Source organism: Thrips palmi, unplaced genomic scaffold, assembly GCF_012932325.1.
Source record: "Thrips palmi isolate BJ-2018 unplaced genomic scaffold, TpBJ-2018v1 HiC_scaffold_1, whole genome shotgun sequence".
NCBI classification, from domain to species: Eukaryota; Metazoa; Arthropoda; class Insecta; order Thysanoptera; family Thripidae; genus Thrips; species Thrips palmi.
The window spans coordinates 10,348,607-10,369,381 of record NW_023144620.1 but is presented as its reverse complement, the minus strand read 5'-3'; the positions used below and the strand labels follow the sequence as shown (position 1 = coordinate 10,369,381).

Below are 20,775 nucleotides of genomic sequence, written 5' to 3'. Positions count from 1 at the left end.
CACGTGCAAGATAGTGAAGAGGCAGTTGCCCACCCCGCCCCGCACCGCCCCGCCCCGCCGCCAGTCGCTGAGTCCTGTCTGGCGGGCTCGCGGTGGGGGCCCTTTTGCACCAGGACCTCTCCAATCAGTGACCCGCGATCCAGCCAGGCGTCTTCGTCTTCTCGCGGCGCGGGGCGGCGCAGCCAAGGCGCAGCCCCCCGCCCAGGCCTACCCAGGCCCGCCACTGCCGCCGTGGAGAGCATCGGGACGGGACGCGACGCGGCCCTGGGAGCAGCAACCACCGCCTCGGCCATGGGTGAGCGACGACTGCCTGAGAGTGTCTGGGAACACGCCACCGCACCGGGCGGGCGGTCTGGAGTCCGGGGTGCCGCCTTGCCTTAGCCTTATCTTGCTGTAAAGGTGTGCGAGGAGCATGGCCGTGGTGATAGTGTAATCCAATGACCGGTGCGGCGTGCGCCTCGTGCCTCGATTCGCATCCGCGTTGCTCTGGGTGACGTTTCTGTCGCGCGCGAACGACGGGGCCTTCTCGCTGCGTGTGGGTGTGCTGCAGCCCAGGACCGGGAAGGGGAAGGGAACGGAGGGGCGGCGTAAACTGATTCGGATCGCTCCGCGCTCCGCAGTCCCTGCCTGCCGCGACCCGCGCGCCTCGAAGAGCGCCTGTGAATGCCGCGGTAGGCAACCCTCTGCGCGCAGGTGCGCCGGCTCGAGGCAGTTTGCCTACCCGCCGGCGCTGCAGGCGTTGGAGGCATTCGACGCGAACCCCGGCTCGTGTTCTAGGATCGACGCATGACACGGCCTCGTTCGACATGAGCAGCGGGGTCTACCCCGACGCGTCGAAGGGGCCGCCGAAGCACGCGGCCCCGGGCATCTCGTGGAGAAGCGCCGTACCGCAGGTGAGGCACACGTTTGTTGGGGATCTCGGCTGAGTGGGACAGGCACAGACTCTTCGCCAACGTGTCCGTGCATTTAAACACAATTCTGTCAAGGTGGTCGCCTGCTGCGCGGCGCTGTCGCTCACGTTGCACGCCGGCATCAACATGGCCTTCGCCGCCATCATGATCCCCCAGATGGAGCGCCCCGACAGCGCCATCCCCGTGGACCGCGACTCGGCGTCCTGGATCGGTGCGCAGTGAGGCTGACCCGCCCCGATGGCAGCCAAGTGTACTGTCTCTGACTGGCTCTGTTTCCAGCGGCCGCGGTGGCGGTGACGACGCCGGTGGGGTCGTTGTTGTCGGGGCCCTTGATGGACTGGCTGGGGAGGCGCACGGCCTGCATGGCGACAGCCGCGCCGCTCGTCTTGGCCTGGCTGGTGCTGCCGCTGGCCGCGGGGCCCTGGCCCGTCCTGGGGCTCGTGTACGCGTCGCGCGCGATGGCGGGGGCGGCCTCGGGGCTCTCCACGGCGGCAATCGTGTACGTGTCCGAGGTGGCGCACCCCTCGCTGCGGCCCGCACTGCTGTGCCTCAACAGCGTGTCCGTGGCGGCGGGCATCTTGCTGACGGCGTGCTTGGGGACGGTGATGCCGTGGGGCTGGATGGCGGTGGTCTTCGCCGCCACCGCCGCCGCCTCCATGCTCGCCCTGCTGCTGCTGGCGCCGGAGAGCCCCCACTGGCTGCTCAGCATGGCGCCGGGCAAGCAGATGGAGCAGCGGGCCGCCCTGGCACGCCGGTCGCTACGCCGCCTCTACAAGGACGACGAGATGATGGAGGCGTGCTGGGACCGCCTGGTGGAAAACGCGGGGACGGCCAACAAGACCAGAGGGCATGCCGATGAGGACGGCGTGGACGGCGAGGGCCAGAACCTCCTGGGCAGGCGTGTGTTTCGCAGTGTGAGTGTCTTCCTGCAGCCAGCCACCGCCAAGCCCATGGTCCTCCTGGCCATCATCTTCATCGTGCAGCAGCTCTCTGGCACGTTCGTCATCATCTTCTACGCCGTCCCCCTCTTCGCACAGATGGGCAGTCGCTTCGGCACGGTAACCGTCGCAATGAAAACGGTATCAGCTGCTAAATACTTAATTTTGTAAGTGACACCCATGACATGCAGGTGGTGGACGAGTTCGGCGTGATGGTGGTCATGAGCGTGGTGCGGTTCGTGATGAGCATCGTGACGGCCTTGCTGTCCCACCGCGTGGGCCGCCGCCCCATGATGATGGTGTCGGGGCTGGGCATGGCGGCCTGCTCCGTGGCGGCGGGCTTCACGCTGCGCACCGCCCTCACCCCCGACCTCGCGCCCGTGGCCGTCAACGCCACGGTGGCGCCCTCGGTGGCCCCATCCGTCCTTGGGTCCGGTGAAGTGTTCCAAGCCAGCTGGCCACCACTGGTGTTCGTCATCCTCTTTGTCATGTTCAGCTCTTTAGGGTAGGTTCTGTCGGTAGAAGACCCGTGTTCTTTGTTAGAAAATGGAGGTTTCTAATATCTTTCCTAGCAGCCCTAACGCGAGTCCATTTTCTTTTCAGATATCTTGTAATACCTTGGTCCCTCATGAGCGAACTGCTACCCCTGGCGAGCCGCGGCATGGGCAGCGGGCTGCTGGTGTCGCTGGCGTACTTGTTCATGTTCGGCGTGGTCAAGAGCTTCCCCTACTTCATGGCGGCGGCGGGCGCGCGCAACGTGTTCTATGTGTTCGGTGCCATATCGTGCGTCGGCACGGCCTTCGTGTTCTTCTTCCTGCCCGAGACTTTGGGTCGCTCGCTGGCCGAGATCGAGAAGTACTTCGTCAAGAAGGGCGAGTCTCGAGGGGAGAGCTAGGGACGCCGAAGAAGGTCACTGTCACTCAGTACTCGGTGTACAGACTCCTTGATTGAACTGGCCTTCTCCGTACAGTGTACTACTTAGGCGGTGATGTGCCAAACGGTCTAGCGTGGTGTTATCTGGGTCACCTAAAATGATCTGACATAGGACGTACCGCAGGAGAATAAAAACATACCTCTTGCCTATTTATGCATTTTTTTTTGCCTCGAGGAGAAGTGTGGTACACGCACTCAACAAACAATAAATTTAGCTCTTCGACACTACTAGACATGAAATATCACATGAAATCAACACATCGCACGTCCGTGCCCGTGGACGCTCGGAACAAACATGACAGCCCGTTCTATGTACATATGTATAAATAAGGTGCGAGCTGCGGCACTAATGAGACACCTATGACAAGCGACTACTCGCAGACGGGTACGGAATGGAACTCACTCCGCTTCCCGACGCCGGCGTTGCCGCGTTGCCGCGCTGCTAACAAACAAGGGGAGATAAATAAGTCGAGTTCCGGAGAACAGAACAGGCTAGAGGCCGCAGCCGAGCCGCTCGATCTCGCAGATGAAGTGGTCCATGTCCTCGACGGTGGTCGCCGAGCTCTGCAGCACCAGCCGGAAGAAGTTGGGCAGGCCGCGCAGCGGCTGGTACGTCACCATCATGGAGCCCTCCTTCATCATGCCCTCCTTGATCTTCGGCGCCACCTGCACACGCGAAACGGGTTTGTTAGTCCGGAGAAGGGGTCCTCGCCAACCGCGGAATCAGTTTACTGACCTTGTGCAGGCGCTGGTTGTAGTCGGGCTGGCCCTGCTGGCCACGCAGACTGGGCGGCACGTACCAGAAGCACACGTTGGTGCACTCCGGCTCTCGCAGCACCAGCTCCCAGCCGGGCCGGCACCGAATGGCCTCCTTGAAGTACGTCGCGTTGTCGAACAGGTGGTCGATGTGTTTCTCCAGCCCCAGAGTGCCCTGAAAAAACAAACCAGGAACCGTGTGTCTTTTCCAGCCAAACCGCGTGGACAGGTTTCGACAGTTTTTTCGGGAGCGAGCACTCACCTTGGCCTTCCACATGAACCAGAACTTGAGCACGTCGGCGCGCCGGCCGCACTGCACGTGCTTGTCGCCCGTGTCGTAGCGCGTGTCGTAGAACTTGTCGGGCTGGAAGAGGTAGGCGGCGTGCGCCGAGTGCGCGGACGGCAGCACGGCGGAGTGGCGCGTCAGGAAGGTGGAGCACTGCTGCGGCGCGGCCAGCAGCTTGTGCGGGTTCCAGGTGACGGAGTCGGCGCGGTGCACGCCGCGCAGCAGGTGGCGCCGCCGCCGCGACATGAGCGCGCCGCCGCCCCACGCCGCGTCCACGTGCAGCCACATGCCGTGGCACTGGCACACGTCGGCCAGCGCGTCCACCGCGTCGAACGCCCCCAGCACCGTGGTGCCCGCCGTCGCCGACACCATGAGCGGGTGCACGCCCTCCTCGCGCGCCGCCGCCACCAGCTCCTCCAGGTGGGCCACGTCCATGCGGCCGCGCGTGTCGGCGCGCACCAGGCGCACGTTCTCGGCGCCCAGCCCCATCAGCGTGGCCATCTTGACCACCGAGTAGTGCGCGTCCTCCGACGTGAACACGGCCAGGCGCGGCAGCGCGTGCATCCCCTTGACCTGCAACCAGAAGGCGGAGGTGGACTTGGAGACGGAGCGCCTGGCAGGTAGGCAATCAACGCACAGGTGTGTTACGGGCCTGCCTACCCCGGGCCTCGCAGGCGGACTTGGACACGGAGCGCCTGGGAGGTAGGCAATCAACGCACAGGTGTGTTACGGGCCTGCCTACCCCGGGCCTTGCAGGCGGACTTGGACACGGAGCGCCTGACAGGTACACTCCAAATCCAGGGTGTCTAGAAACTATACGCCTTAGGCGTATGCCACAGAAATGGAACTGCCTTAAGGCGCCTTGATTCTACACGCCAAAGGCGTATACCCCATTGAGCACCTTTTGCAGATAGAAGTTAGCATGTGAACACCATTGGTCGAAGGAAAGGTGCGTGCATTGTACACACCCTGGATCATAGGCACTGAGCTCAACAGGACTCTAGGTGCGTTGAATGCAAACACCGCCCTTGGCCGAGGCCATGCCTACCGAGGCCTTAAAGGGTGTTTACATTCTACGCACCTAGAGTCCTGTTGAGCTCAGTGCCTATGATCCAGGGTGTGTACGATGCACGCACCTTTCCTTCGACCAATGGTGCTCACATGCTAACTTCTATCTGCAAAAGGTGCTCAATGGGGTATACGCCTTTGGCGTATAGAATCAAGGCGCCTTAAGGCAGTTCCATTTCTGTGGCATACGCCTAAGGCGTATAGTTTCTAGACACCCTGGATTTGGAGTGTAGGCAATGCAGTGCGACAACGCACAGATGTGTAACGGGCCTGCCTACCCCGGGCCCCGCAGGCGGCAATCGCGATGCTTCAAGCGAGCTGACGCGAGCTGACGGCTATTCGGCCGGCGTTCGCTGCCACTGTCGCAGTGATTTGCAGAACCCGCGAGTGAAGGTCGCGCGTTGGAGCAGAAACAGTAGTTGAGGTAAAACGGAGAGGGAGTAGCAGCAAGGCAGATTAAAGCCGAAGGCGAGGAAACGGAAAGGGTGGCCGGCCTTCTGCCATCCTCGGTGTGGCATCTTTGCGCTGCGGCACTTCGCTACCGGTCAGTCCTTGAGTGGCGCGGCCACCAGCCGAGCGGCGCGCGATGTAATGCGGACTCGTTGCGGGAAAGAGAGAGAGAGAGAGAGAGAGAGAGAGAGAGAGAGAGAGAGAGAGAGAGAAAAAGAGGGGACGTCGAAGCGTTAATGGGGGCAAGACGTGCTCATCGCCTGGCAACAGGCCGTCATCGATTGATGAGTCTTTTGTCTTGGAGAAAAACTGCCATTTTCAGCGACGTGTTTCCAGGAAAGGCAAGAAAATGGTATCGCGTCACCCGTTCAAATCGCCCCTGCTCGGACGGATTTCCACCGTGTTTCCTCTTACCTTGACTTCGGGGAAGTGGTGGTAGCGCGCGCAACTGATGGCGTAGCCGTTGGCGAGGGAGCCGCCGGGGCAGAAGATGCCGTCGCCCTGGTCCACGGGGAAGCCCACGATGTTCCTCATCTCCTGCAGGACGGCCTCCTCCATGAGCGTGAACACGGGGGACACCTCGTACGTGTACACGCTGGGGTTGAGCGCGTCTGTCAGCCACTGGCCGATCAGGCCGTACGGATCCAGGCTGCACAAGCGACACCGTCAGTCAACTCAGTCGATCTTCTTAAAAGAGATTAACACAAGCACTGCTTACCCTGAGTACAGCTGGTTGATGAAGTACGGGTGCCCCGTCTTGACGGAGTACTTGATGGTGTCCCTGACGAGCTGCAGCAGCGTGGCGTCGTCCGCGGGGCCCTCGGTGTCGCCGTGGGGCAGCGACAGGTCCATGGCCTTGCGGAGCTCCTCGGGGTCTCGCCACTCGCACACCTTGCCGGTGCGGCTCGTGCCGCCGAACACGGCCTCCTCCAGGATCACGTCCAGGGCCTTGCGCAGCAGCGCCTCGTGCCGGCCCCGCTCCGGCGTGCTGGCGTACCAGCTGTCCTCGCTGCAACCAACACCGCGTCGTCGTCAGCGTCGTCAGGCCGGGGAGGAAACGGAAGGAAAATGGACGGCGGCGCCGGGACTCGAACCCGGGCCGTCGGCGGCCAGGCGGTCATCCTCGCGCAGCATCCCGCGGCTCCCATGCGGCGGTTCTCTCACGCGTCGCGCGGCCTTGGACGCCTGGACGCTAGCTGCCTGGACGGGCGGGCCACGGAATAACGGTCAATAAGTCAAGGTGCAGGCCGTCATAAAACAAGGCGCCGACCGACTACCGTGCCGCGGCGTGGCTTGGCGTGGCTTGGCGTGGCTTGGCGTGCGCCGGCGTACGGCACACGCACGGCGAGGCACGCGCAGCGCGCAGCGCAGACGGAGGCTGCAATTTTCTCCCGACGCCGCCTGTCTTTAATTCGAAACGCGCTCGGCGCGGCCTTCGTCGGCCACCTATGCAAATCGGTGCGGGCGGGCAGGCGGGCACTCGGTAGGCGCGGCTTTTCCGCCGTTCTGTCTAATTGGAGCCGAAACGGAGACGCGCGACGTCTTCATGGCGGACCGATAACGAGATTGAATGGACGGAATGCCGAGTGGAACGCTGTCAAACACGTCTAGCGGCCGCACACAGGGTGGAGCGCGACATACCTCACATCTTTAAAATTCAATCCCTGGCGTTCAACTCGCCCCTGTCAGTGTCCCCGACGGTCCCCGACGGCGCGCGTCGTGTCCCGCGCAGGGCGCAGAGTCCCAGGGCGAGGGCGGCCCCGGGGCGAGGAAGCGAAAGAAGGCGAAGGCGAGGAGGAAGCTGGGCTGCGGGAGGAAGCACTACATGGCTCTGGCGTGGCCTGGCTTCGCGTGGCGTCGCGCCCCGCTGCGCAGGTGGCCCTGAGTCGCCCATTCGGCCCAGCTCGGCTCATTCGAGGCATTCGCGCGTTCGCGGCGGCTAAAAGGTGGCAGGCGGAACACAGTGGCGACGCGGGGAAGTGCAGCCGGACGGTGGCAGGCGGCACAAACTTACGAACGGGGCATGGCGGCACGGCAGTTGGCTTTTGCGCGGGGATCCCGCTGTACTTTCCCAGCCCGCGCGGAGAAAGGCCGCGGCCAGGCCACGGCCAGACGGCCGCCGCCGTCATGGTCAAGGTCGCCGACACCGGGCGTGCTCCTGGCAGCCTGCTTCAGTCACTTTCTGGCAGCCGTGGGAACAGGAAACCCCCAGGGGGTAACGACTCGGGTAGTCCGGCTAAACCCTCGGACGATTTCAAGCAGTCTCCTCGTCGGGGCCGTGGCGGGCGGCCCGCGGGGCCACCCCTGCGCTCACCTTTCGCGCTGCCGCTTGAGGGAGCCCATGATGAGCTTGTCGGCGAGCTCGGCGGCGCAGACAGGGCTGTTGGCGTCGGCGTGGTCGCTGTCACCGCTGGGGCTCGGGCTGCTGGCGGGGCTGTCACTGAGGCTGGCCGAGCTGGCGCGCTCCGACGGGGACGCGGTGCAGCTGCAGCTGCTGCAGTCGCTGTCCGTGTCCAGCGCCGCTACCGCCACCGGGTGGTGGTGGACCCCCGCGGGGCAGGCCGGGATGCGGGACGCGAGCATGGCGTGGGCGGGGCGCGGGCGGGGCAGGGCAGCTGCGATCCTCTCCCCGGGGCGGCCGGACGCAGAGTGGACGAGCTCCGCCGAGTTCGCACCTCTATAACCACCTTCACCTTGGGGCGGGGCAGCCCCGCCGCGGCGCCGGCCGCTCCAGCGCTCCAGCCGCGTCAGCCGCTCCAGCGCCTGCCTCCAGAAGCTCGGTGCACCGGGAGGGGGAGCCAAGGGGTGCGGTCCGGTCTTCTAGTCGGTCGCTAGGAGGTGTGTCTCGCACGGCACGGCACGGCACGGCCGGCACGGCACTAGGAGCACGCACCACGCGCGCAACCTTGCCGCCTTGCCGTCGCTCTGGGTCCAGCAGTCCATAGCAGTCCAGCAGGCGCCGCGAACCACAATGGAGTGCCCTCCAGCCGCAGATTTGCCTAATTCTTTCATAGATCTTCTTTTACGGAAGGAAGTAAGAATGTGGGACGAACGGACGAACGGCCGGACGGACCTGCGCTGTGGATGGAAGTAGTGGGGGAGGTCGCCGAATTTGCAGCACGCCTTCACTTCACCTTCCCACACTCCTCCGTCCGGCGCGCGTCCTGTCTCGGAGATCCCCAGACGTGCCCAGACCACACGACGCCCTTCCAGGACTTCCAGGACTTCCAGGACTTCCCTGTCGCACGGTGTGACGAACAAAAGCGTCATCCGGCGTCGGGATGCTGGCGTCCAGCGCCTCGTGGCCCCTCGTGGGGCGCCGCACGCCGCGCCGCGCGCCCGGAGGCACCTGGCTGGAGCTCCGGAAGACGCGGCGAAGCGGCGAAGCGGCGCCATTGGTCGGCTTTGTCGCTGTGCCGCTCGCGCCGCTCGCGGTCAATGAGTACCGTAGCGACTAGCGACCACGGAATAACGACATGGCGACGTGGCGTCGCAGCCTTGGTCCCAAACGAGTCTACGCGTCTCGCCGTTCTGCTCGAGCAGCCATCGGCAGCCATTGAGCATCGCGGAAACATGAAACATGGACTGGCGTCGCGTCGCGGCTTCGCGGCACGCCTACTGCGTCGCTGGAAAGTCACACAACTCCAAATGAAAGAGGCCGCTCCAGGCCGCTCCAGGCTTCGGGCCTCGGGCATCCAACGGGTTGCGTGTCGTACAGTGCATCGCACGTGGCGGCGACGCACGCCGCCCGTCGTTGTCCGTGGACGTGGCGCCACACCGCACTCGGGGCGTGGAAGCTCCGTCGGCACCTTCGGCCGCGCCGCCCGCGCCGCCCGCGCCGTCGTCAAGAGAGTCAAGAGCATCCAGCCGGGGGCACAGTGCCACTGGCACACCTACTGCCTCCCAAATTTTTCATCCTTGAACAACAATGGTGGCCCTTAAGTGGCTTGTGCGCGGCAGGCGGGCTTATGCGTCCTTCCTGTATCTGAAGGGACGCGCGGCAGGACCTGGGACATGGAGCACTCTGTCGCTCTCGGCAGGTCGCCGGCAGGGCCGAGAGAGACGGACGACGGTGAATTGAGTCGAGATTGAATAATTGCTGCCCCCCTCTTTCTCCCTCTCCTACACCGGCCCGCTGCGGCGTACAACGTGATCACGAAAGTCGTCCCCGTCATGGCGTCATGTCACGGCGGCGTCCCTGAAAAGGGCCCCCTGGGACTTCCCTGGACTTCCCCATTCGCGTCCAGAGTCTCTCAACCGGCGCGCGACCACGCGCCAGCCACACGCCGCCGTGGTGGGCGGAGCGCGGGGCGGGCGGTGGCGGTGGCAGCTCTGTCGCCGCTTTGTAATTGTTGCCGGGACTGTACGAACGGAGCGGAGCCAAGCGGAGCGGCTCGCAGCAACTGTCATATCCAGAACGGGTATTCGACAAGCGCGTCAAAGCGTGCGCTCATGAATACTGTAAAGGCCGTGATTTATCGCATACTCCAGTAAGCCGGGACTTGGTGATTTCAAAGTGTAGCTGGTCGGCGCCAACATTCTTCCGGCAGGCCTAAAAGTTTCCAGACGCACGCGGACTGGGGACCGCAAAGTGAGTAAGTACCCACCGTTTTCGCGAAGGCCCGGGCCGGGGCTGGGCGGGCCGGGAGGAGGCAATGGCCGAGGTGGACAGTAGTCGTTGACGGCGTGCTCCCTGGCGCGCCGCCTCCACCGCGGGGAGGGCGGGGTGCCGGAGGAGGGCGAGCAACGCGCGCGTGCAGAGCGTCATCGTCATCCCTTGTCGACGCCACGCCCCGCCCCTCTAGTCCCCCGTCCGCAGCAACCACGTGCGCGCCGACATCTTGGCCATCTTGGCCCTGAACGCTAACAAAGGAGCGCCGCGGGGCCGAACGCCGAACGGCCGAGGCGTGAGGCGTCCGCCAGAGCCGAAAACAATGCGCTCGATAAAGCAGGAGCGAGGCCGGAAGGGCAGACGTCCCAGACGTCGCCCCGATAGTGCCTCCCATTGGCGCGGCCAATTCAGACCAAGGCATTTTGGGCATTTTGTAGCGCCTGCCGAAAAGCCGTGTCGTTGCCCCACGGAACGTACAATGAGTACGAAGCAGACAGAGCGACGAAATATTCCGAATCAGTAACTGATCGAGGGGGGGGGGGGGGAGCCGACGGCGGGAACTCTTTTGCATCCTAGAGGTAAAGCTAGCCGTACTATTCAGAGCAGCGCCACCAAGGTAGGCTACCCATGTGGCACGCTTGGGGTGGGAGCTCACGGCAGGAACTCTTTTGCACTCTTTGAGGGAAAGAAGAAAGACGAGTGTGTGCCTCGCGACTAATACACCCTTATACAGAGCAGAGCCGCGCCGCCGTCAAGGTAGGCCACCCATTTGACACGCCACTGCAAAAGCAGCACTGCCGCGGAAAACTTACGCCGTACGCCATACTCTTAGCCCGGGATTCGAACCCAAGTACTTCTCTCCACGACAGACACCTCGGCCCACTGAGCAAAACTCAGACCCATGGTGACCCGATTCCTCGAGTTCGTGAAGTGAACTGAGAGTATGAAAAGATTTGGGCGACGCTCTTGACGACGAAGCCACCGGTTAGTGATGTTCCGTGTGACCGTGCGACCGACCCAGTGTGGGATCACCTGTACGCGCACCTGCTCCGGAGCTGGAGAGACCGTCAACCCCGTGTCGTCCTTGGTGTGGTCCACGGGCAGCCCAGGCGGCCGGGCCCCTCCCGCCCCTCCGGTTACGACAGTGACGTCACTGCTTGCGCCGGAAAAGGCGGACGCGCGCGAGCGGGAGTTCCCTTCTCCGAATCAACGAACGGGAGGCCGTACTCTCTCACTGGGGAAAATGTTGACGCACGCACCGCCACAAACTGAATTGGGTTGAGGGGAGAGGCTGTAATGAGTGAAATGAAGGAAACATCGGTGAAATAATTGCAAACGAGTATTTAATCGGGGGCAAAAAAAAATATGTGGAGACACTCTAAAATACCCTGGAAAATGTCATCATTGAATGTACATCATTCTGTATGGAATGAAAGTAAGCCTTGCAGGGCTTGGACTAGGCTACACTACAGTATTCTCCCGCATTAGGTCGATTCGCAATAAGTCGTTTTCATGTGACGGCCCCCGCTTACGCACGGGGGTTTATGGCCCGGCGAGCTCGACCCTCGGGGATGATTGACAGGGGTCCTCCGTGCCGCCAGGTCGAACACGCGCGAACCCGGGCGCTGACGGGACCCCGAACCGCAGTGCCGACCTGGCCAGGTAGCGTGGACCCGCAAGGCGCCGGTCGGCACTGCGTTTCGGGTCACTCCAGTGTAGGACCCAAGGGCCGGCTAATGGTTTTATGGCCTCCCCGAGCTCGGAGCACTGCCGGAGCCCGGCCTTCGCACCATGTGCTGTTCGGTTTTCGTGTTCGTTATAGTCCGAGATCCGGTCCCGAGCCCTCGACCTATTGCGGGAGAATACTGTAAATAAAATACAACAGGCCACAGGAAAGTGACAGGTAAACAGATTATATAATAAGAGCCATGAACGTCCTCTGATATTATGGTCATGACAAGAAATCACAAAGTGAGATTCAAGCAGATGAATCCACTGTTACTTTTGTCCCTAAAAGAACGTGCAGTTCAAACAAATCCTAAAACTTTGTGAATTAATATATAATTATTTGAAAATACATGGTTAACAACTGGCACATATAAAATATCACAAATCAAGTAAAGCACAATGAATTTTATCAAGTTTCACATTCATTGCAGTTGAATGCTATATGCTTTAAGATGGATCGTAAAAATATCATAAACTTAAGAGAGCATGAAACAAAACAATTAATGAGGGAAGAATTTCTACCCAAAATAGGCACCACAGTTTGAGCAGCGCCGGTTCTTCAGTAGCAGGCAGGCAATAATACCAAGGGGGAAGAAGAAGATAGCACAGAATATACCCAAGCAAGTGTAATCATCTTCCAAAATGCCGATCTGGAAACAAGCAAGACTTTGTTAGCAAAATCAGATTTTTGATAGTTTTTTCAATACCAAAAGAGTAATATGATAAGTGTTTCTTTATTCCTTAGCGATTTATGAGTGTTAACAAAAAAAGAATATTACCCTGCAGGCTGGACATGCGCCAACAGTCTGGATAACAACCGCAGGCTGAATGGAGACAGCGGTGGCACCATAGTTCGGAGGACCATACTGCCATTGCGGAGGGGGAGCTGGCCCTTGGTAAGGCTGGTATCCTGGAGGAAGCTCTCCAGCTGTAATAAATATTTAAAAGTTCGATACAATTAGGGCTTAGTTGACTTACTAAACTTTATTCAAAACAAAGCCAGTAAAATACTTTGGCCAATGATTGCGTAATAATGTGTCACCCACAAAACATTATCACAAGGAACCAAACGTATATAAAGCATTTAAATAAGCAAATATTGGTTAAAAGATAGTGAAAATGTGGTCCAAGAAGACATCAACTATCACTACATTCCCTTGCACATTGAATTAAAGTTTATTGAGGGAACAATGTGCCAGAGACTCCAACCAAAGATATTATTTTATGACAGCGTACCTTGAGGCGGTGGTGGCTTGGGAGAGTACGGGGGCGGTTCCTCACAGCCTCTCTGGCTTTTATCAGTGGACATGACTGAATAGGACGTCAAATGCTTTATGAGATTAGTCAGCTAAGTAAACAAACAAGGAACACTTATTCCCGAAGAGTTCCACTTTGAACTGCCTCGTAGAGCTTCCAGTTGAAAGTTTGCTGTAGATCGGTACTTTGAGGAAAATCTGGCACCTCGGCCGACAGTGGTGTCGTTTCGAAAAAGGCGAAAACAACAGCGATAAAAGCGTCAAATTTTACGTGTCCATGACAGACCTACTTGCTGAACTTGCTGTAATCACGCAACGCAGTTCAACCGTTACTGCAAATAATGAGTAGAAGTGGAGGGGAAACTGTGAATAACTGATGCTTTATTCGTACCAAAGGATTTCCCCTTCAAAACTACGGGGAAGACCGCAGAGGCGCGCAGGCTAGAGATATGCTAGAAACAGACAGGCCTTGGAGAGGACAGGCGACAGTTTTGGAAAAATTAGCTCTCCCTGTCGTAATCGTGTGGAGACGTTATTAGGTTAATTGGAAAGCTTGCAGCGTAGCCTCCTATCAGCTCGCTTACACTACTGGTCAATCTTGCATGGAGGAGAAGTTATGGACGCGACTGGAGTGGCTCCCAAGTGAATAAGAAGGTGAATGATGAAAGAAAAAGAAATGCACTAAAGAAATCTTTATTCAAGTTTATCACAAGTAACACACAAGCAAAACGCAAATGCAAATCAGGATACTGACAGTATAAAACAGCATATATCATACTGAACAGGAATTGCTTGGATTACAAGATATTACAAGATGTAAATTCGATGGAATAAGATCCCTTAATCAAGTTAAACAAAAGAGGTAACATTAGAAAGACACTTGACAGTTTCCCTGTGCATTTGGAAATGTAACAGTGAAATGTCGATAAAAATACATCTCTAGGTAATATATCTGTAATATGAAACAAATAAATAACAAGCAGGTAAAATGTTACCTCAGGGATGTGCACTTTTCATTGATACACCTAGAAAACAATTAATCCTAAATGCAAATCACAAAAAAATTAATATGAGGCATTTTTGGAACACATAACTTGCCGGTTTACTTAGATGTTCACTTGACCTCGAAAGAAAGGAAAATATTAAAACACTCATGGAGTTGAATCATGAAAAGTGCACATCCCTGAACATAGGTATTATTTTAATTCATTCAATACGGTGTATGTGAGTCGTGCTAACTTCCAGATAATGTTGCTTAAAGCATTTAATATGTACAAAGCAAATAATGTGCACTAGAGATCTTCAGTCTAAGATTGATACTCTAACTGAGTACACACTTTTCTCACCGGTGCTATAAATTATTCCAGATAAATATCCTAAAATAAAATGCAAACTACAAAGAAACCATAAGTGGATGTTGTAGAACATGCACATCAATTCTAGGATTTCTAATTCTTTCCTCAAACCCATATGTCTCAACACAAAATATAGACTCTTGTCTAATATATGAAAGAGTGCATATTTCTCACATCAAACGTCATCAATGAGTTCAATCCTTTCAATAAAGCAAAGTAAAGAAGAACAACAAAAGCTGCGTGTAACAATTTATGACTTCATTAGCAAGATATTGATACCTGCACTTTAAATGACTATTTATCACACCAGTCATGTACACTAGGCTCATTGAGGGCGACTAGAGATATAAACTGAAAAAGCAGTTATATGCATGATACATGGTAATATAGATTGGTAGACACAGCTTCACCAAATGACAGTCTCATACAACATTTTTAAGATTATTCAGATTAAATTGAAAGCTAAAGAAAACACATACGAATCCAGGGCTCAGACTGCAGAATGTTGGCACTTGTAGAAACACATAGGCCCAATCTTATTCTCTTTTTCTTAAAAAAAAAAAAAAAAATCCTACAAAAGTCAGACGATCCGCCTTGAGTGTCATGTAGCTGTGTTGCCACTATATTTGAATTCAAATCAGTTCAATTGGTTAAAATATTTTAACATTTAAATAAGTAAGATAAAAAAATAGAGATTCAAGATGATGCAGCAAATTTTGGATAGCATGACAACCAACATTACATGTTGTGGACAACAATCTTCTATTATGTAATTGTGGAAAAGCATTGAACTGATTTTCATAAGTACAAACAGGAATGAGGTTGGAATAACAAATTCCTAGCAATAACAAAAAAGACAATAAATATTACAAACAAATGAACTTTATAACAAACGTTTTAAAAATAATCACTAACAATACTTTATCAACGAAAAAGAAACATGATAGAGCTAGAACAAAGACAAAATTGATTTGCACAAATGAAAGCAGCAATAATGTAGAATTGTCAGCTGCAAAAAAAGGGAAACAAACTTTTTGTTTTACTTTCTGTGAGGTTATTGGAAGGCATTTAACAACATCCTGCACAAACCAACACAACATGATGGTAAATAACGGAATTCAAAGTCTCTGAAAACTTTATGAAGGATCTGATGTATCAACAAATTGTCATCATTCAATTAGCTGCCAAGTCCCTCTGATTGTTCAAGAACATGTGGTACAGAACATGGTTTCATAGAACATAATGTACATGTTGTAATGTTAAATATATTTTTTGGGGGGGAAAAACGAAAAACTTTGAATGTGAAGCATTACAAACTGCAACCAAATAAGTGACACCAAACCAAATAAAGGAGTTTTTAAGGCATGAGGATGCACCTCATGCACTCATTCATTCAATACTCACATACACACCACACACTCACACACAAGCATACACATGCAGAGAAACTGGTTTTCACACAGCCACTATGAATTGTAAGTCTCACAGCAATGACTTACTTAAAGGTACATTTTTCTTACATCTGATAGCATTTTCAAAGATTCATGTTAAACTTACTACACAGTTCATAATACTTACTACACAGACCAAAATGAACATCATGCAAGATTATGGTTCCAACAAACCACTGCAAATCACTTCAATACATTTTGAGGACTCCAAGGCAGAGGTAATTTTTTTTTTTCAAATAAACTATACTGCAAGCATCAGGAATATTTTCCCCATTGGATTCTTAACCGGAGTCTTTAAGAGAAAGTAGAATAAACCAGCACCAAAATCATTGGGCCCCACAACCCACTTAAAACGGTCAATTGATGTAATATACCTCTCCCCAAATAAATAGTATATCTTGCAAAATAAGGTCTTACTAAAACATGGAATGGTATACAAAGTAAATCCATTCGTCCTCACTGATACACCAGACAAAGATGAGAAAATTTTATCGGAAGGAACAATACATGGAGGCAATATAATTATACAAACTGGAGATTATTATTAACAATGATAATACTAAGTCAAATTTAGAATTGCGTGGAGGTAAAGCAGTCCATACATCAAGAAAAATTACTCTGGAAGTGATATTAAAGTAATGTTGACACAGAACTTCCTAAAATCAAAGGTGGAAACCAATAAGAAACAAATAAAAAAAGTAGCTTGAACTTTTAGCCAGCTAAAAGATAAGGCCTTTGTGAAGTAAAGGGTCAGAAAGAAGAGTTCTGCTGAAGTATTGTACTGTACTGGGCCAAAGTACCCATTCACCTCATTTGGTCCACCTTGCAAATAAATAATTAAAATTGAGTTAAGTAGTCCAAAACTGAAAATTACCAGAGTACGCAATTCTGGTACGAGTTAAAATATGTCAGTATTAATGAATTATATGTAGCAGCAAGTGTACAGGGAATGTCGATGATCCATATGTTTGCACCAGAACATCATCTCATAGGGCAAATAATGAAGCATCATCTTCTTTCTTCTGGCGTTGCTGGCCTCTGTTACTCCCATCAGTAACATTACCCACATTTTCTGCCGCAGCTGCACGCTCCGCTAGGAACCTCTCAAACTCACTGCTTGTCATGCTTTCTTCTCCAGGCTACAACAAGAAGTCAAGTTTCATCAAATAACCTGACAGCACATTAATACGGAAGCAAGTTGAAAAATGGTAGTTGGGAAACTTACAGCATCTCCAAGCCATGCAGCCATTTCATCAAAGTCACTTTCCTTGTGTGTCTGAAAACAAACACATTTAGTTAGCCAGAAAGATACATCTCATCTTTTCAAGACTGCACTTCATATGTGTTACAAATTGTTTAAGTTTTTCTTCTTTATCCTGGTTAGGAAACTGTACAGAAAGCCTTTTATGTAGACTATACTAGGCAGTGAAAAGACTTTAAAAAGTCAAGGATCTAGGGAAAATTGAGTTAATTCAAAATGCATGTTAACATGTACATATTTTCTCCGTACTCCCTTCTACCATGGTAAAAAGATTTGTGCAGTAAAAAACTAAAGAAAACTAGAAGAACCATTGAATGTGGCATGCAAGTCCCATTAGAACCTTCATCCAAACTTCTAGTGCTTATAAGTATAAACAGTATAGATAGACAGATCTGTCATCAGTACCATAACATTAATGATTATATAGTAATCTTCTTTTTCATCTTCAACAAAAAACAAATTAGAAAGCAGCTATCGTGCAAGCTAGACTGATTGCATCATGCTATCATGCAACAAGCAAGCTTACCCCAATAATTTGTTCCTGTTGGGACTACATTGACAAATTTAAAAAAAAAAAGGGAGGATAAAAAATAAAATTATTAGAGTTTGTAACAACATAATAAAATTCCATTCCAGCCCATGAACCAAAGAACCACAAGGAAAAGGAAAATAATATAGAACACACATTCCAACACAGTAAAAGAAAAAAACAAAACAAACAAACAAAGAAAACAACCCTAGGAGACCACTACAACTTACACGCAAAATGGTTGGTTCAGAGAATAGCGCTTCTAAGCTAAGAGAATAGAGTCTCCCTGGTTTAGAGGAGCACTTTTCCTCAACTCTCTCATTTAAATATAACAAAAGAGTTTAAAGGATAGAGGGAAAGATACAAAGAACATGGGTCTCCCCACATGCTCAGACAAAATTGAATTCCCTGCATGCATGAAGAAGTAACCAAAACCACAAAAAGAATGGGGGTGATCTCTCATATTTTTTTGAAACCATCAAAACATGCATACCCAAATAAATAGATCAACACACACTTTTAAAAAAGGAAGAGGGAAAACAGTGTTGATGGGGAACAAGTTAGAGAAAAATGTTCTTTTGACAATGCTAACTTGTAACAAGGGATGTAGAGTAAAATAAATAAAATGTAAAAAAAAATAACAAAAAAAAACATGCTTACCGAAGAAGCTTGATTTCTAGAAGCAGCTACAACACCCAATGATCCACTCACTTGATCTGGCTTAAGGTTGTCCTGGTAAGAACTTCCTCTGGAGACAAGATTTGAACAAAAACTGAGTGCACATGGCAAACACAAAATGGATTGATAATAAAATAATTAACAGTGTTAGTAATACCCTGTCTTTGATGATTCATAAGTGACATTGCGTGACTGTGCGAACATGTCAAATTCAGAGTCGTCTTCCTTCTCTTTTTTGACATGGGTGCCTGGCTTAGCAGATATGCTGGTCAAATTAGTCAACTGTGCGGCGGCACCTGAATCAGAAATATCTAGGAAAGCAAAAGATGGTCAGTTTCAAGCAATGTCAATGTATACATCCATCTGTTAAGTAAGACAAATTAAGGTATCAGTTTCTTACTTAGAGATGCCAATTTAGAGCTGAGTTTCTGAGGTGCAGGTTCATCATCCAAATCAATAAGAGATTCGCCTAGTTTTTCTTTTCTTTGGTCTTTGTCACCTCGTTCTCTGTTATTTTGGAATCTTGAATACCTGAAAAAAAAAAAAAAAAAAAAAAAAAAAATTCAAATTTGAGTCTGAAATCTTTGCATGGAACCTTGAGAAAGCCCTTTTGAATGACTCACCTTAAAAATAGATTATTCAAAAGGTCATTAATACGCAGCAGCTCAGCAGTTATTTCATCATTAGAAAGCTTTCCAATCAGTTGAACAAGACGCTGTTGCATGGCTTGACAGGTGCTGTGCAGCTCCTAGAAAATTTAAATCATTCCAATAGAAAAATATATAAAAACACACATAAAATGCGAGTGTTGAAAGTTGTGTGCTGAAAGCTAATGTTGGTAGAAGCAGAAACATAAAATTGCAAAACAATTTACCGTGAGAAGCTCCAAATCACTGGGGTGTTCTTCCCGAGGAGTAAGTTCATTGAGCATTTCATTCAAGACTGACATGTTTGCTTGGACCACATCAAGTTCGTTTTGTAGCTTGGAGAGCTGCTCAGGTGTGAGCTGAATATTTTGAGATGACTCAGTTGGAACAGCAGTCATCTGTACGTTTGATGGTGCAAGAGCTAGTGGACTTGAAGACTGTGGAGGGCGTGGAGTTGCTGCAGCTTCCACACCTACCTCAGGTTCTTGAGTCTGATATCAGATGAGATATTAAGGAAGAAGAATGATTTTTTTTTTCAATTGTAAACAAGGCAGAATTATAAGGCAGGTAAGAACGTACCCTTTGAGGTGTGTGGATGGGTGCCATTGTGTCCAGATTGGTCATTGGAAATTCAATACCTTTCTGTTTAAGATCGCTGTAAACTTGAACGACTCCAAGCAGATCAGGCTGGTTCCGGAAAGCATCTGCCCAACTTTGAATCAGGCTGAGAACTTTTTCTTGGACTGCAGTGGGCGGATCATTTTTGGGTCCTGGGACAATTAAGAATATATTGTGATGTTTTGTAAGCAAGTACACAGAAATATGCCATGAAAATGCAGGTACTTCAGGAACTCACCAATAAGTTTCACAAGCTCTAGAACAAACTCTTTGTTACAGGAGAGAATATGAAATCGCTTGCCACAGTTTTTCACACATGTTTCCAAAACCTGTAAACAAAAAAAACAATGACTCTAGTAAAACAAAACTTCTAAAAACTATGTCTTATTCCTTTTTTAAATTTTAATTCCAATGATAAAAACATAAATCTCACTCACAGTTAAGGTATACATGACAACTGTATAGTTTCTGGCAGCATTTTGCTGAAGTCGTTTACGAATTGCTTTGATTGCATCTTTGGGTCCATCATCAGTGCTGTTTATGATATCACATATTTCCATATTAAGGGCCCAATTCTCAGATGCCAGAGATGCATCTGTGGCTTGCTCTAGAGAGAATAGTGAATGTCAGTAAACAGAATCAATGAATGAAATCATAAATGAAACAAAGTCTTATTCCTCATAAAATAAGTGCATAAAAACAAAGAAAACAGGACAAAAATGACATAAGATAAAGATGGTGAACTTTGTTAGACCTTGCAATACAGACAAATTGGAAGAAATGTTTACTTCTAAAATGGAATAAATTAAAGGTTATATTACATAAGAGGTGCATCATCATATTAAAACCAGTGCTAATGTTTGTATAGTTATTGGGCCATAAATGAACAACAACAAAACGCATTGAACGATGCAGCTTTCAATAAAACGTTAGTTTAACGGGATGATTAAGAATTGCAGAATACGGATGACGGAATGGTTTCTTGTGAAACGTCAAAGCAGAATGCACTCATACTGTACAACACTTTTCAGTGGGTTACAGGCCACATAGTGAAGCAAAGGCACTTAATAAAGATGAAATAACGCCTTGTCTAGCAAGTTGACGCAAAAGATAAATTTTTTAACGCATTTTACCTATTCTTTGACCAACAAGTGTGGCAAAGGGATTGCCACCCACAACACCGAAGAAAGACGACATGTTTGTTTTTGATGATCATGTGATGTAACAAGGTACGTTCTAGTAGCAAAGTTCACGCCCCACTTCGGTCTATTCTGACCGGTAGGACCAGTGAGAGGAAC

The 20,775-nt window shown here is 51.7% G+C and overlaps 4 protein-coding genes across 7 annotated transcripts; 1 reads left to right on the top strand and 3 right to left on the bottom strand.

Moving 5' to 3' along the window:
- The first annotated feature begins 52 nt into the window (after nt 1-52).
- On the top strand, nt 53-2,932 carry LOC117646229 (facilitated trehalose transporter Tret1-2 homolog). Its single transcript, XM_034387082.1, has 6 exons — nt 53-295; nt 778-893; nt 987-1,122; nt 1,191-1,969; nt 2,041-2,354; nt 2,453-2,932. Exons 1-6 carry the CDS (start codon nt 292-294, stop codon nt 2,742-2,744), a joined length of 1,641 nt encoding a protein of 546 aa, XP_034242973.1. The 5' UTR covers nt 53-291; the 3' UTR covers nt 2,745-2,932.
- On the bottom strand, nt 2,926-7,952 carry LOC117646047 (cysteine sulfinic acid decarboxylase). The gene is made up of 6 exons (XM_034386742.1): nt 7,657-7,952; nt 6,061-6,351; nt 5,757-5,991; nt 3,801-4,397; nt 3,519-3,713; nt 2,926-3,448 (listed from the first exon to the last, which is right to left on the bottom strand). The coding sequence occupies exons 1-6, from the start codon at nt 7,923-7,925 to the stop codon at nt 3,275-3,277; spliced, it is 1,761 nt and encodes a 586-aa protein (XP_034242633.1). The 5' UTR covers nt 7,926-7,952; the 3' UTR covers nt 2,926-3,274.
- Nucleotides 7,953-11,275: 3,323 nt separating this feature from the next.
- LOC117640688 (brain protein I3) lies at nt 11,276-13,281 on the bottom strand. The gene is made up of 3 exons (XM_034377493.1): nt 12,919-13,281; nt 12,462-12,610; nt 11,276-12,332 (listed from the first exon to the last, which is right to left on the bottom strand). The coding sequence occupies exons 1-3, from the start codon at nt 12,989-12,991 to the stop codon at nt 12,201-12,203; spliced, it is 354 nt and encodes a 117-aa protein (XP_034233384.1). The 5' UTR covers nt 12,992-13,281; the 3' UTR covers nt 11,276-12,200.
- A 334-nt stretch (nt 13,282-13,615) lies between these two features.
- On the bottom strand, nt 13,616-20,759 carry LOC117640667 (TOM1-like protein 2). Of its 4 annotated transcripts, none has more exons than XM_034377458.1 (12): nt 20,611-20,759; nt 19,915-20,084; nt 19,716-19,806; nt 19,439-19,629; nt 19,087-19,350; nt 18,836-18,960; nt 18,613-18,743; nt 18,370-18,523; nt 18,195-18,282; nt 17,532-17,555; nt 16,970-17,020; nt 13,616-16,883 (listed from the first exon to the last, which is right to left on the bottom strand). In XM_034377458.1, the coding sequence occupies exons 1-12, from the start codon at nt 20,672-20,674 to the stop codon at nt 16,731-16,733; spliced, it is 1,506 nt and encodes a 501-aa protein (XP_034233349.1). In that variant the 5' UTR covers nt 20,675-20,759; the 3' UTR covers nt 13,616-16,730. The 4 variants fall into 4 exon arrangements, with proteins under 4 accessions (XP_034233349.1, XP_034233365.1, XP_034233355.1 ...); XM_034377474.1 differs by having other exon boundaries at nt 18,246-18,282; XM_034377464.1 differs by lacking the exon at nt 17,532-17,555.
- Nucleotides 20,760-20,775: the final 16 nt, after the last annotated feature.